Genomic DNA, 16,734 nt, shown 5'->3' on the forward strand with positions numbered 1-16,734 from the left:
CTGTAAATATTGACAGGGAGACAGCGAGAGGCGAGCAGCAACCTTGTCAGAGGGAGACGGAGGAGAGGGGATGATGAAGGCATGGGGAGAGGGAGGGAGAGAGAGACAGAAAGGGAGAGTTCCTGCTTTCTCTCAAGGCAACTGAGTGTTCTTTGATGCACTGTGGCAGGGAACACGCCATCTCCTCAGAGAGGGAGAGAGGAGTCTCTCTCACATAAAGCTTTCTAAAATATCAAAATTGTCAAGACTGGCTCAGATGACTTGACAAAACAACAGCTACAAGAGAGATGCTGGCAATTTAACATTTATTTATAATCAACATAACAAGCTAAACCAAACATAACCTATATCTGTAATCAGGTGAATCAGTTGTAAATGCAGGTGTATGGATGTGTGTGAGTGTTGGATGTGAAACTAAGAACAAAACAATGTGAGCTGCAGGACGCCAGGCTGGAAATGGTGAGAGAGAGAGAGCACGGCTGGACTGTTGGGCTTTAAAGGCACAGCCCCGCCTCCGTAGTAACTGCACACACCTGTGATGCATAGGCTTGATTGCCTGCCTGATTGCCTGTGTGAAACAAAGAGAAAGGGAGAGAGACACACCTACACACACTAGAATACATTTACATGCACACATACATACCAAGAAATCAAGCTATAGGAATGGATCTATAAGGGTACAAACCATTTGTTGCTGCTGTTGTAGAAGGTTACGAGCTCTGTAGCTCATTTGAACATTGGTACGTTTTTGTACTTTACCTGTAATAGAACATTTCTGCACCTGTGGTGACACAAATGTACCTTTTATATCCTGGTACAAAAAGGTACCCAACGTAAACGTGCTTACTTTATATGACAAACAAAGAACATTATTAGCAGTATTTACAAATATAAATCAAAATGTGTTTAATGAGCTCCCAACTAGTTTACAGCTTTTCTAAATGAATCTCTTTTCAGCTCATTCCAACCAACGCATTGTTCTGCGAGAAGCATAAGGCTGTTCAGCATTTATCATGACTGAGTGCAACAAAAGCAAAACTTCATTTCATTTAGGTTGAGTAGAAAGTACACTCACTATGCAAATGCTTAACCCACATGCAGAGTTAGAGTCAATTCATTCAGTGTTTTAACACTTAAAGAGGAACTACAGGCTTTGTACAGTAGCAGTTAAACACATCTATCTTGACGGTATCAACAGACTTGTAGCATATTTACTGTTGTCTCACTTTATTCCTGCGTTAATAAATGTGTCATTTCCACTTTGAAGGTATAGCTCAGGTGTATTCAGCTGAGGTTGGATGAAGCTCCGACAGCAGCGGCTGCGCTGTGTGCACCCCATGTGCTCACTCTGGCTGCCAGCAGGGACACAAGACAAACAGATTGTCGCCACTGAACTAAAGGGTCCCCGAATAAAATCTACATCGACTTAAGTTGATGACATCTTGGGAATTCTGCTAGTCAGCCTTTTCTAACTGAAAACTGTGGTTTGTGCCGCTTTGTAAATCACTCACTTCCTGCACCAATGCCCGTAGGGAAATTTCACATCTAGGCGCACAGGAATCGTTGCTCCACTGCTGCCTCTATCCGTATGTTAAATGTTATTTTGTGACTTTGGTGTTCCAAATCTTTTGGTCAGATTGATCAAAGTGACACAATTTCACCGTAAGCAGCAGCTCCTCTGTTTCTATCGAGCTAAAAACGCTGATTTTCTCTGCAGATATTGGTGCGGGAGAGTGACCAGTTTACAAAGCTTCATTTCCAGCCAGAAACATATTCTTAAGATGTCATAGACTTATAAGCAGGTGTATATTTTATTAGGTGAGCCTTTTGTTAAGTTCTTAAAATCCCCTTTTCCCCATTTTTCTGCTCAAAGCAGGTTAGTGCTGCCTGTGTGTCAGTAAGTAGCTCCAACAACCACACTCCAAAAAGCCTGAACTATAACTTTGTGCACATATCTGCCAAAAATCTGGTCGTGAAACATGCGTTTTTGAGGTTTATGGCTAGTGAACGTTTACAGAGTGTACTGCCATTATGACCCATGTCAACATGACAGCCCCTGCTGCAAAGACTCCAATGATCCCGAAATTATAATCTGATTAAGATGTATAAAGGTCCGCCTAATTAGTGCTGTCAAATGAGACTTGTGAGCTTGTGTTTGTAACATGGGGAGCTTAGAACACGACATGCTTGCTGTACAAATAAATAATAAAGTCAAAAGAACACGATTGCTAGGCAGCAGCAACACACCAGAAGGCTCCACTGGGAATTTGTAATGTGATGCAATGGATGAAAACGGTAGAAAAATAGACTAAAATTACAATTCACCAAAAATAGACTCCAGTTAGTTATTTAATTGGTTATTTGAATTTACTCCTCTGGTAAACACAGTTAACAAAAACCCATAATAATACACTAAATGTGGCATAAGATCAGAATACTGTTTTAATCTGACAGTGACTTACAAATCATATAGTTCTGTTTACACGGCACCGTCCATTCATATCAGAATATTTAGCCTATGTTGGCACACGTTACTGTTTATTTTGGCATGATAATACATAAATGTGTGAGTCACAAGATGATGGAAAACAATATTTTACTCCAACCACATTATAGGAATTAAATTTAATTGCAGGACATTTCTATCAGCGTACTGTAAGTTGTTTAGTCAGTCAGTTCAGACCCACTTGCCCCTGTAATTGTCCATCTTTGAACACTTACTTTACAATAATGGTGCGTTGCCTACCCTTTTAAAATCACCTACCATTGTGATCGGTGTTTCTTAGAAATGTTTGAGCATTACTTGGATTCCTGGCTGAAAGGCAGCACCAAACGAAATCCACCTCTTGCTTTGTGTAAAGATTATTTCCCAGTCTATGAAGGTTTCAGATTCTAGCAGCAGAGGAGGTAACAACAGTTTTACATCTCATTTCACACGGCACTCTGATGTTTTGACAGCTTGTGATTTTGTTCTTTGGCACCGACCATCATCCAATGTGGACGTTTTTGAGAAAGGTTTGAATGACTATTACAGCGGATCGTTTTGTGCGAGCTGGCTCACCACTGTAATCTCAGAAGATTGCATCAGTGTCAGCCAATTATGTGCTATTGAACAACTGAAAGCCACTAGATACACAAGTCTGTGACAAACGGAAGCAACATTTAAAACGGCAGAAAGAAACATTTGTGAAAGCTCATGTTTGGATCCGTTCTCCATGCTGACATTGAGACCAGGGAGAACGGACTAAATCAAATTCTCTTCTTAAATGACATTATAGTGATGCACTTGTCTTGGCTGAGGCTATGGAAGCAGCTCCTGTATGTTCCAGCCAGACTGATAGCGGACCTTAATGTATGACACTGACTCTAATGAGAATGGACTAGTGCGAGTGGACTGAGCCATGTGGGGTGAAACAAATAAGTTTCTCTGTCCATGTCTGCAGAGTTTTGCATAAAATAAATGAATTCAGAAAAAGAATGAAACCGTAAAACTACTATCAAATCAAATCAAAACTAGCAGTACAATTACCAGACGCATTTCAGGAGACTAGATTAAACCACACTTAGGCATGCTAATGGAATTGGGCATCATTTGGAAGTGTACAACCATGGCTTCATTGCAATCTCTTGTACAAAGAGTTTAAGGAGGTTCTCACACATTTTTGTTTTACCATTAACAGCTGTTCTCGGGGGCCCTGCCAGCCCAGGGCTGCAGGCAACAGCCTACTTTTTCTAACTGTTGCAATGCTTCTGAAAATGTCTTATTTAGCAGAACAAAATGAAAACAGCTACTGAGAGCGTAGTGTAGCAGCACAACACAACAAGCTTGATGTTCCTGAGTTCATTTAGCTCATGAATACATCACGGGTCATTGAGAGCGACGCATGAACAACATCAACATTCTGATCAAATGTATTCCTCTCCATGATTCCGCCCGAATCATCACTCACACAGGGGGCGGAGCTTGACTTCATATTCATATATTCATGAAGACTGACACTTTTTTTTTAAAGAGCAAACTTTATAAATATGTGATTTCAGATCGGTGACATCACACAACGTTCAACGTGATGTCCTCAAATCCTTTTTTACTGATCAATCATCACGGTGCACTGTTGCTCGGATACAGAATGGATAACGAGATGAAAAGTGACCAGATGTGATGAAAGTGTCCCCTGGTTGTCGTGGTCTTCCATCGCGCGGCGTCTCCCGTTTGCCTGTGTGATCCTGTTGTTGTCGGTGATTAACTCAACAAAGCGGCACGACCGACCAATATTCAGTGTGTCTCAGGTGCCACATTAAATGCACAGCGTAAATGAAATGAACGCATGACACGGGAACATGACGAACCCCTGCTGCTGGTGTAATGACATGAGGGTGATTGAATAGAAAAACCATATCATGATCCTCCAATATTATTAAAACTATTTAATTATCATTTCCATTATGATTTGCATAATAACAATGCAAATAAAGACAAGCTGAAACCATTACGGCTCACACTCGACTAAGTTATTAATGAAGCTCAAAATGATCATCCAGCCTCACAAATCAAAGATTGGATGTGAGTTTGTATTTTATTTAAATGAACCCGTCTCACTAATTATGATTTTGTGATCACTGATTGGCTGCGTCCTCCCCTCTTGTACCTGAAGCTTGTTTAAAAGTGCTCATTTATTTGCTGTCAGTGATGATTTCTGTACCTTAATTTTGAGCCGAGTTCCACATTTATCATCTTAAGTACCATCCCTGTACTGCAGGCTACTTTTCTGACAAATGCACCTTCGGGTGCAGAAATTATGCCGCTACTTCAGTGCCAGTGACATGAATTTAATCCTCAATTCAGCCACAGTTGACATGGACAAGGCTGAGCTCAGGAAGCACAGTAGATTAGAGATGACCAGCATCCCTGATCTGCTCAGACTCATAAAAACCACAGCGTCACGTACACAAACCAAATATATTCAGTCCATCTTTCCTCCAGTCATATTGACAGAGTCTGTATCCTCAGTCATGGCGAGCTGGTCTTGTTGTCCGATTTGAGCACAATCGATGCGACGTGATTTGTTTATTATTATTATTATTATTATTATTATTATTATTGAAATGAACAGTAATGGCATCATGAGAGCGGCGGCGGTGGCAGTGGTGATTGTGGTAGTGGGTGTAGCGGATCTTCATCTGCCATAAAATGAATGTTGGAGCTGCAGCACTCAACACTGTGGCACTCGCATTGATTGTGAATAATTTAAGGCTTGGTGTGCAGACATAGAGGTGTGTGTGTGCGTGTGTGTGTTCAGGTCTGCAGCTCATATATTCCCTCTGGTTGTGTGGTCTTGAATTTGACATATTTCGGTTTTAATATTATTTCTTTCACTCACTCATCTCCCCCTAATTCCATCCTGTGCAGTTGTCCATGCTCTTGATTATTGGGTTACTGTGTTGCAGCTCAACCTGAATGAACATGTCAATAGACACATTGTGTGTTAAAGCGAGTTAACCTCTGAAACTAAAGGCTTGGATTTCTCTTTCCTCTGAGTGAGCAATGAGATTACACGTACTGTTCTTCTTAATCTCTTTCATTGACCGTCAATTCATTCTGTCCTAATCTCATCTCCAGGCACTCCGCTGTGACCATGGCAGCCTTGTGGGTTTTTTTTGTTTTTTTTGTTATTTTTTCATGCTGCCTGGGCGTTACTGTAGCCTGTGTCTGAGTTCAAAAGAGTCAAATTTCATCTGAAACCAGTTTGTCCTGTTGTATTCAGACTCTGCAGTTACAGCAAACCACTGCTGAAACTCACGTTTCCAACTATAATCAACAAAGGACTCATTTTCTGGGATTAAAGGGGAATATTAGATGAAGTCATTTTCTTTCAAATGTTGGTGTGGTGATCAAACTCTGATGTGTGTAATTTCATGGACATTGCTCAATTTCGGGGTAAAAAACCTAATGGACATTGACTCGGAAGTTGTGAGGGAGGAAGATGATCTTTTAAAGAGACAAGCTAACCTGTGACCCATAAGAATGATTGTGATTTCCTGCTGCAGCACTTTTGAAAATGTATTTATTTACCAGTGACCTTGAAATCTCTTAAGCCCGAGGACAATGATATGTATGTATGTGAATGTTTTTCCCTCTGTGAAAGCTGTGGACTTCTGATTTTTAGATTGGTCTGTAGGCATTCAGTGAGGTAAAGAAATCATGTGTGTGTGTGTGTGTGAGGACAGTTTTGCTGAAGAGGTCAGAGAGGGTAATAAAAACAGGCTTATCTCGACTCATTAGGCACCGGAGATAAGAGATGCAGCGGGAGACTCTGCAGATTTGTGCTGTTGTATTACCGGGCCAGACGAGCAAATTCCAAATTACACTAGCAATGGAGCGGGATGACAGGAAATATGATGGGTAGTGTTGGGGGAGGAGGAGGAGGAGGGTGAGATAAATGCAGCAAAAGCCTGTCCTGTAAGGGTGAAGCAGAGGATAGGCCAGCGTGTTAACCTTAATCCCTTCAGGGAGAGGAGTAAACACACAGGAAGAGAGAACAAGGGATTGAGTGGAAAATAAAGGGATGTGAGATCTTTGTCTTCCCACTCTCCTTCATCCTCTCAGTGTGTGATCAGCCAGTTGCAGGCATCAGCCGGGAAATCCCTCTGTACTTATCTGAAGCCATCCTCCTAATCACAGCCTTCACCGACAGTAACTTGGCTCCTCCTGCTTCCCTTCTCCCTCATATCCTTCCCTCATTCCTCTGTCCTCACCTCCTTCCTTCTCCAATGTCACAAACCCCCCCCCCCCCCCCCCCTTTACTCTTTTGGAACCTGTCGCCTCTCCTCCACTTGTTTCTCAATAAATCCTCTTTCGCGGAGTACCCTCTCATCATTTCAGCTTTCCTGCCAGTGACTCATATTCACCAAGTTGTTGAGCCGCCTCCTGAAATTATTCTTTTTTTTCTCCTCCGAAAGTATTTTGAGACAGAAATGAAGAGAAGACGGAGGTAAAAGTGAAAAAGTTAACAGCCACTGGCTGCAGAGTTTCAGCCACACATCCTGCTGCTGCTGCTGCTGCTGCTGAGACTCTGCTGGTCATTTTAACTTGCTGGAGTGGGTCTGTGGTCATTTCAGACAGTTGCAGTCAACCATCCAGCCTTATCTCCTCTCCCTCCTTCACTCCCTCTCCATCCTCCCCCTCGTCTCCGTGTGCCTCGTGGGAGCGCGGTGGCCTATGGTTGACTGGCTGGCCGCGCGGGCATGGGTGAGCGATGAAGGGCTCTCATATAGGAAGACATACATGTGAATGTGACTGGCTGCTCCGTGCATTGATCTGTTTGCCGGAGTGAAGTTGACCTTTAACTGAGTTTTGAATGTGGGCCGTCTTATTCACAGTCAAGCAAAATTCACCACCGTGAAACACATGCGGCAGCGGCGGCGGAGTTTTTACGTGTGCTCGTCCTGGGTCTCCTTTTATCAAAGAAAAAAAAAAAAAAGGACCTGTCCACAGACATCTTTTGTGTGTGCCCGTGAAAGGAAAGGCAGTGGGTCAGAGGTCAAGCTGCACACAAGCATGTTTGTGTAAATATGTCAAACTGAGTGACGAGCGTACAGCACAGGATACCAGGCAGCTCTAAATACAAGGTTTTGTTGGTGTGTGTGTGTGTGTTTGTTGGGCTTGCATGAGTGTGTGTGCATGGATGTTTTCTACAGGCTGTATGTGGGTAAATACCTCTCTGGTGGTTTGTCCTTGGCAAGAAGCTGCAGGGACTTCAACAGGCCGAGCAGACACTATGTTCACATTGACAGACACAATCTCTCTCTCTCTCTCTCTCTGTGTCTGTATGTCTGGGATATTTCATTAGTTTAAGACATGGCTGGTGTCCAGAGTGGACACGGAGGCCATGTTCTCAAGTCATTCACACATCAATCCTCTCCACTGGCCTCTTTTCCTGCGGCTCTTTTCTTCCCTATCAGAAGTTATCTAAGAAGAAAGAGCAGCTTCACCTGAACCTGCTGAGTGAAAATGGCACTGGTTTGATAATGGATGCCTGTGAGATAAGGGGTGGGTGGGGTGAGAGGGGGGGGGGGGTCTGGACTCTGTGGTGTGTTAAAACAACCCCGAGACCAGAAATGGAGGAGGAGGATGGTGTGATGGTAAACAGACATGACAGTGGAATGAGGAAGCAGTAACACAAGACACTGAGAAGCCAGGCAGGTATCAGGTTTAGAATGAAACCAGTGTAGCTTTGGCGTTAAAGTGACACAGTGCCTCCATGTGGCAACTGCGTGGTATTACACATTTTTTTTTTAGGTGGTTTAATGTGATGTGTTTAATGCCAAATTTCACTTTCAGCCGCGGGAAATCTAATAAAGACTTGAATGCCAGCGAGTAAATCACATCACATCCAATCTGAAGGCTTGTGTATTGTATGAGGTTTAATGAAGGCTCCCTAGACTTTTATTTCTCTCTGTTTCTATGTAAATCACCATGCAAAAATGGGAAATGAATAAAACTCCCACTGCTGAACCATTATGGCTTAGAAAATGCCAGAGTAAAAGGTTCTATTATTTCCTTCCTGACGGCCCTCAGAAAAATCCGACTAATTATTATTTATTGTTGTTTTAAAACTCATCACTTGAACCTGAAGCCCCCGGTTGGACAGATTCATGAATGGTCTCTTTTCATTTCCTGCAGCTCAGCTTGAGTTTCCTCAGTGGAGCTGCGTTTTCTCATCTCTTTCATTAGAGATGTTTCTGAAAGTGTTTCGCTGCAAATCCCAGAGATTGAATTATTGTTGTTGGTTATGATTAAAAGAGACTTTGACAACATTGTACATCAGCTCATTCTTCAAAGCTGCACCAGGTAGATTGCTTCAAATAGTCGAATGACGAATTTTACCAGCAGGTTATTAAAATATTTAAGTAAGTTAATTTCATCCAGACAGATGGCACAGGGCGACCTCTCCATCCCTGAAACTCTGCTGGTGTTGATCTGCTGATCTGTTTTTTAGCATTTATTGCCTGATTCTGTTTTCGGCTCTTTCCCGTTGTTAAGGTGTCGATGTGTGTAGGCAGTTGTTGATGGTGCAGGAGAAGCCATCTGTCCACTGAAGAGACTGTTTAGCACCCGCTCTCTCTCTCTCTCTCTCTCTCTGACCTGCTATGATTGGTCAAAGTCTTGTGCGATGGCCAGATTCTGCAAAGGCTGTAAAGAGAGACCAGAGGAGGTGCAGATGTGTTATTCTCACTTTCAGGTCTCTTGATTTGCTTTATGGCGAAAGGTTATTATGGAACTCGTGGTCAATTGCTCCAAAATCCTAAATAAACAACACTGCTACTGCAAAAATAAATAAATAAAAAACAATACAGCCTATTCTATATGAATTAAATTGATAATTATCTTGCTAACAATAATAAAATAAAGTCCTTACCTCCTTTACTTGCCATGTTTGAGTTGAATCCTTTAGAATGAAGCACATGGCATATAAATAAAACATATTTAACTGTGTAATGTGTGTTGCTGTGGTAATTTGTGTCCCTACACAAGCTTAAAAACTACTTTAGATGCAATGAGGACACCACATGTTGGTTTTGCTCCCAAGATAAGATGAATATAAGTTTTTGCACAAAGGGAATAAAAGAAAAAAAACCCTCATTAAAAGTTTCTCTTTTTTTTTATTATATTTAGAGAAACGTTTGGATCATCTTTGAAGAAGAAGGTGCTACTGCTGTGTTTCTGTCTCTTTCAGTTTCTTCTTTCATTTCAACCGCCCGTAATTCAAAAACCCAACATATAACATGAATTAATGATGGTTTTTGAAGCTGATTGTGTCGATGACGCAGAGAAACCTACACATTCAGGTTTTATACACGAGCAATATAACAACAGAGAGAGAGAGAGAGAGAGAGAGCGGGCCAAAGCTTGTGTGAGGTCAGCAGTAAAACATGAGTATTAATGAGTGGTAAAGAAAAGAATGAAATGTATTTTAGTTATTCAAAGTAGTCTATTGTTAGAGGAAAAGTATAATTAGGGGACTAACAACATTCAGTCATGACCCTTCCAATTACAAGGACCAGGGTTTGTTCTCATCAAATGAGCTTCAGATCCTCTCTGCCCTCTTCCACCCCATCATTAGCATAATCCCCTGGGAATATGGGGGGGGATAATGAGCTGGGTTGCACCTTTAGTAAACACATGGTGTGTGTGTGTGTGTGTGCGTGTGTGTAAGTGTGTGTAAGAGAGTAGAGAGCCTGCTGGTTTCCTGTTCATTGTGGTTATGGTTCATTAGTGGATCCTCTGCATGATTCCTCTGGTTCATCCTAATCAGCCGTGTGTGACTCCACACACTAATCAATATCCTTCCTGGATTTACACACACACACACACACACACACACACACACACACACACACACACACACACACACACACACACACACACACACACACACACACACACACACACACACACACACACACACACACACACACACACACACACACGTATTCCTCATGCTGATCGTTCTCCATTATACACGAAGGCCACACTTAATCATACGACTTACAGTAAAGTGGTTCCCAACATTGGGGGCAGGGCTCCTCTTAAGTAGTTACAAATAAACAAGTGTTCAGAGGACGATTAGCAAATTGGGAGGATGAGAAAAGGTAATTTAATCATTGTTTTCCCAGCCTTTCATTTAGTCTTTAGCACAGATATTTTGTCCTCCTTTAAGAAACACTGCAGTCACAGAACTTTTGGACACGGGCTTCATTTCCTTTGCTGTTTCCTAAGTTTTCGGACACACTGGTCAGCCATCTTCCTTCATTAAAGAATAATCAATGAAGATCGAAGTCACTCTCTCATCTGGTTACTGGTTCTGAGTGGTTGCCAGGTAATCGTTGAAGGCTCCAGGAAGTTCTTGCTGTTGGCTGTTTCTTTAATAATTGTTACAGATGGAGATATGGTAGACATTTGTCCACAGAAATTCAAATTGTCAAACTAGTCCTTTAATTCTCACATTTTAATGTTAATTGTTACATTTCAGTGATCTGAATGACTTTGTACAGCTCATTGACATTTTATTTTGGGAGCTGATGCGGCAAAGAGAACCACACGTTTACATTTAAATGAACAAAAAGACCTGGATTATAACTCTTATAACGCTCTCTCTCCTTCTTCCTCAGACACTCGTCTTCCAGAGAAAGGAGCGACTACAGGGAGCATCATCGGAGCCATCATCGGAGTCATCCTCCTGTTGGCCATCATTGGAACAGCCATCGCCATGTACAAGAAACATCGCAAACAAAAGCTCAGCGGAGAGTGAGTGATGGCTTTGTGTCTGTCTCTGTTTATCCTGTGATGAACTGGTGAAGTGAGAGGGAATCATATTTGTTCCATCATTGTTCTCATTTTCATTTGAGTAACATCTTTAAAATGATTACTGTGGGATACAAAGACTATACAAAGAGTATGTGTATGTGTGTAGGTCAGGACAATATTTCATCTAAAATGGTCATTTGACACTCGTTTTGGCTTTAAGAAATTTCAATAAATTGTTCAGTGTCAGCAAGGATGAGCTCCAGTTATGCTGCTTTTTTCACTACATGGTCCCGGCACCACTCGACTCACCTCGGCATGTTTTTTTTGCATTTCCATTAGCGATAGTACCTGGTACATGGTACTTTTTTAGTACCTCATACTATGTGTGACGTCGTCAGACGGCCGATCACTGATTGGTCAGAGTGCCGTCACAGAAAGAGTCATGAGAATCAATCCAAACTATGCCGAACTGTAGATCAGTTAGAAATCCAACATTTAGCAAGTAAAATGTCTAAAATCTCAACAGTTAACAGAGGAGTGTGGTGTATTTAGTGACAGCACTGCAGAAAGTCTGTGATCGTGTGCAGCGAGCGGTGTCACAAACCCTGACACTGTATTTCAGTCCAGTAACACAAACAAGAAAACACAAGTCACGGCAGTTTCACTCCGCCCCCTGTGATCACTCCGCCCCCGTTGAGGAGGTACTATAGTGATGGAAATCCTGGTGTAGAGGCGAGACGAGGCATTACTCCCAGGTAATGGACGGTCACGGCTCAATATCTCCGTTAATCGTTTGCCAATAGTGACTCACCCTCGTGTGATTTGTCGGAGCATATTTCCCTTTTTAATTAGATTCTAGTAAAGACGAGAGCAGTTTGTGAAGCATTTATAACGACGTCTGAATCCAGAGGGATCAATATGTGATCAGTGTCACAGCAATGAGCCTGTCACAGTTAAACCATGGTACACCCTTACTGTCAAACTGAGAAAATAACAAGACAATCCAAGTGCGTGTGATGAATCATTTCTGGTGTCGTACTGTTCTTAAGTTAATGTAATAAGGATTCTAACCCTGAGATTTTCAAATCTTGACACTTGCAATTTGCAGGGCCACAATGAAAAGAACATTTAGAAGTGCAGACATTTCCACTTCTTTATTTTTGGGGGGTGAGGAATGAGCAGGAAGAAGAGAAATGAAGAAGAAAGAATGCTAGAGAGACCACGAGGGTCAGAGTGGAAGAAGGCCACACAGAGAGCAACATGTGAAGAAATAAGAAATAATAACATGTCAGTGTGAGGGATGAAGATGAAGATGACAAGGTTTCACATTCAGAGAGAGGGACAGAAGCAGAGGAGGCAGAGGAAGGACAGTCAGGGATAATCCAGCCTTTATTCCAGCTCCACCACATGCTATGTTTTTATTCTATGTGTAAATTCCAGTGCAGTGACGGTAAAATACAGTAAAATAACACATTTTCAGTAAAGCTTATATAAGGTTAGAAATGTCAGTCAGTTTATTTCAACGACACGAGAATGCGGCACATGAAAACATCTGAACAAAGCATGTCATTGTGATTCATGATGTTGTAAACATCTGGACCACAGTATCAGTTCTGAAATCAGGGAATCAAGGAAAAAATATGTATTTGCATCACAGATATGTGTCATTTTAATGTTTGTTATAAATCATGAGGTCTTGGAATGACTGGAAACATGCAGACGCCCCCTTGTGGCATTTAAAAGTAAATGACGAGGATGTATGTTAGGAATCTATAAAATATTAACGATTTCCCCACAATTATTCTGATCATAGAAATTCTCTATGGTTAAACTATTGTGAGACTATTTATATCATCCTATTCCTACAGAGTGATTACAGTTTATTATTATTATTATTATTATTATTATTATTATTGTTATGTTTCTTTCATTCCTACACGTCTGCCATGACTCACATCAACATGAACGCTGTGTTTTTCAGGGGTCCACCCAAGTACAAGCCTCCTCCCCCTAAGAAGACCAACAACATCAATAATGGGGTGAGTCACCATCCATGAATCCCTGTACATTATTTAATGTTATTTCTGACTCATGTATATGTACTGTGTGTGTGTGTATATATATATATATATATATATGTGTGTATGTGTATCTATGCTCAGCAGGGAACCACAGTTTATGCTGAAGCGGACGACAACAACAGAGCGCTGCCTTTGCCAAACACTGCCCAGTCTTCTGAACACGACCACATGTTGAATGCAGAGGTGATACTTTGAAAAACAAACTTACCTTTTACTGCGTTTTACTATCAGACGCATTGTTTTTCTTTTTTCTTCATTTATCAATTCATCTTTAGAATCTGACACTTTATAAAGTTTATTTACGTTATACCCTGTATCTATTACATTCACTTGTGTATTATGACCTAGTTTTTTTTGCTTTGTTGCTTCAATAATCTTATGTTTATTCAATAATTGAAACCTTTAAAGCTGCTGGATCCATCAGTGGTTCTGTTTGTTTTCATGTGTCCTGGTAAAACTGCAGCTGTTGTGTTTCTAACGGGAACAAGCACCTCTCAGAATAATGTAACTCTGAGTAACTGCTCAGTTGCATAAGGAAAATATAATGCGGCGTTTCATTGATACAAATTGTATTCTGCCATTTTTACTTTTTTTTACTACTTCTGCCAGTTTACCGTCGAGCTGCAATCTCGTCATCAGTCGACTCTCTCGGTCTGATTTTTCCGACTTTTTCCGACTGTATTTGGCAGAGATTCTGTCATGATTGGATTTTCATCAAACTTTGGTTAATGGTGTGTCTCACTGTGTCGTCTTTGCACTGTTACAAATACACTGATTAGCCCGAGGAGCACTTCACATCACTTTACCACAGCCAGAACATTTCAGAGAATGATGCTGATTGCCTCTTGGATTTTTGGCTCTTTTTATTTTCAAAATGATGCCGACCAAGCCAAGATTGGAAATGGCAGAATTAATTACACAGCAATTTAAATTCCAAACACTAAGTTAGTTGTGTGCACTTAGTTTTTTAGTCGTTTATTTGCTGAAATGGAAAATGCTGCCCATTGGTTTGTTTTGTCGCAGCGTTTAATCGCTTTAGAATAGACATTTTTTAGTTTTCCTGGAATTAGAATAAGACTTTTAAATGTACTTTTGGGAAAGGCTTTATGAAGCCACCATCTTGTGCCACTTGTGCCACAGTAGCACGAACAGACGTGCATTTTGAAGCAGAAGCTTTTTATGCAAATGAAGAAAAATGAAACAAACCCACATAAAAGTGATTCATGGAGGAGGAGGAGGAGGAGGAGACAGAAAGATGGTGGAGGAGTTAAAGTGCTTTTACATCCTTTCTGGTATGTGAAGGCCACCATAGTTCAACTATGTGTTTGGGAAAGGGAGGAGTGAGATCTGCAGTCTCATCATTTATTGTCACTAAATGTTTTTTTTTGTCTGGTTGACCCATGTTTGACCTTTCATCATACACCAGTGATGTCACGTCCTCACCCTTTTCTTTGCTGTTGCTGTTGTTGTTGTGTTTTAGCCCCATGACGTCTACCATGAAGATGATGAGGATGAGGAGAGGGAGCATTATTACTCTGCTGCCCCCTCTGGCTGGGATGACCCTCAAGACAGCGAGGTCCTGCCTCCGTACGTGCCCACAAACCGCGACGTCCAGGACCATCACAGAGGCCTCAACGTCGACCGCGGGGACAGCTTCATGTCCCCCGCCATGTTTGTGTGAGGAGACGGTGTGAGAATCCACAGAAGATATTGACCTGTGTAAATATGAATGAATGAATGAATGAATGAGTGAGCGAGTGAGTGAGTGAGTGAGCGAGTGAGTGAGTGCGTGCTCATTTCTCAGAGACAACATTTGAACGTGGATGTTTGATACTTACTGTAGGTATGAACTGTAGATTGGGGGTTTCTGTTTTTTGTATTTTTGTTTCAGAATATTTATCTGCGATCGGATTATGAGCAGATTTAACGCGGTCAGTTCTTTTGTGACCGTTTTTTAAAATCCTGATCAGATTGAGCCAGCGAGATACAAAGTGTCACCATGAGCACAGCTGTAGAAATATAAGAAAGTTATTATTTTTTTTCTTAAACTGGGAATATATCAGAGACAAAATAGTTTTTAAAAACCTTACTTAAATGTTTCAGCATGTTATCATTTATCACAAAGACATGAGACAGTTGTAAGTGTGGTGAACAGTGAACTGTGCTGCATTATTTAACGCAGAGCTGTCACATGCACACATTATGGGATGGTTTGCAAAGCACAACATTGATGTTACCTCTTTGTAGCTGTCTGCTTATGTTGAGGAGTGTGAAGTGGACGTAGAGCAGCTGCACGTGGAGAAGCTTTTAAAGCTTTTAGCTCCGGCACATCTGGCAGCGTGAGGACGAGACGGCCTGACGACAACAAAGCCGTAAACTGCAGTGAATGGGAGTTAACTGCTGGGTCAAAGCTGTATTTATGTGTTAATGTTTGTAGTTTATTAGACTTTTTGTGATTTCTGCATCTGGCCAGCACAGCAACAAACAACAATAAGAGTTATGGATTTATTTAGCCTGATGCTTTTGGCCTGTAGCCTCTCGGCTGTAGCATTTCTCTCTATCTGTCCTTAAATCCCTTGCTCAAACAGTGACTTGGGATATCTGTTACTTAAGAAATACTTTATTATTATTTGCTCGATAACAACGTGTTGATGTGGATTAGGATAAAACTGGATTAAGCCGCTAAAACCCGGTAGTAATTCATCTCAGGATTAGATCTGACTAACTGGAGCTCAAACCCAGGGATGATGTCACTCAGTCACTGTGAGTGTTCTGATGTGTGCGACAGTTAATCACCTTTATTTTTGTCCTTCCTTCATCAACTCCAAGATGTCTGCATGTGTGTTAGTGCCAACCAGGTGTGTCTGTTTTCTCTCTTAACTAGTGATGTTGGTTTGAATTTGTCCATTATTATTATTATTATTATTATCATCATGATTGATTTAATTCTCAGACTGATCATGACAGTTGTTGATTCAATAAACGTTTTAACTGTGATCCTCATAGAATGAATGAATTAATGTGAGTTTTTTCTTTTCACCTCTGTTGTAACGCCATGGTTTCACCACACGGTCGCAGTGTGGACTGAAAATGTATGAACACTCATCTCCTTATGACTAGAGCAGAGAATACTGAATAATCTGTTTAAAATGAATGATTTGGTTATTGTTGGATATTGTCAACGATTTTATTTATTTTTTTAAATCAGAAAACGACAGTTGAGGACAGAATAACTGCAGACACTGCATCTGCACTGCCTACTTATGTCCAGGTGGGGGCTCCACATTAGGGAGGATGAAACAGCTGGAGGCTGATCGCAGTCGTTCTCTTGCTTCCACTCTGGGT

At 41.3% G+C, this 16,734-nt stretch overlaps 1 protein-coding gene across 2 annotated transcripts in view; it reads left to right on the top strand.

Annotated features, from left to right (window-relative positions):
• Nucleotides 1-16,397, top strand: part of si:ch73-22o12.1 (nectin-2) — a 79,277-nt gene extending 62,880 nt beyond the window's left edge. Inside the window, exons 7-10 of one of the 2 annotated variants that reach the window (XM_058647171.1) lie at nucleotides 11,173-11,308; nucleotides 13,290-13,347; nucleotides 13,471-13,572; nucleotides 14,870-16,397. In XM_058647171.1, the coding sequence (XP_058503154.1) occupies nucleotides 11,173-11,308; nucleotides 13,290-13,347; nucleotides 13,471-13,572; nucleotides 14,870-15,070 (497 nt within the window). In that variant the 3' untranslated portion in view covers nucleotides 15,071-16,397. The remainder of the gene's footprint in view (nucleotides 1-11,172; nucleotides 11,309-13,289; nucleotides 13,348-13,470; nucleotides 13,573-14,869) is intronic. The other variant, XM_058647172.1, reaches the window with a different exon arrangement.
• The last annotated feature ends 337 nt before the right edge of the window (nucleotides 16,398-16,734 follow it).

The sequence above is a fragment of the Solea solea genome, chromosome 13 (genome assembly GCF_958295425.1).
Source record: "Solea solea chromosome 13, fSolSol10.1, whole genome shotgun sequence".
NCBI classification, from domain to species: domain Eukaryota; kingdom Metazoa; phylum Chordata; class Actinopteri; order Pleuronectiformes; family Soleidae; genus Solea; species Solea solea.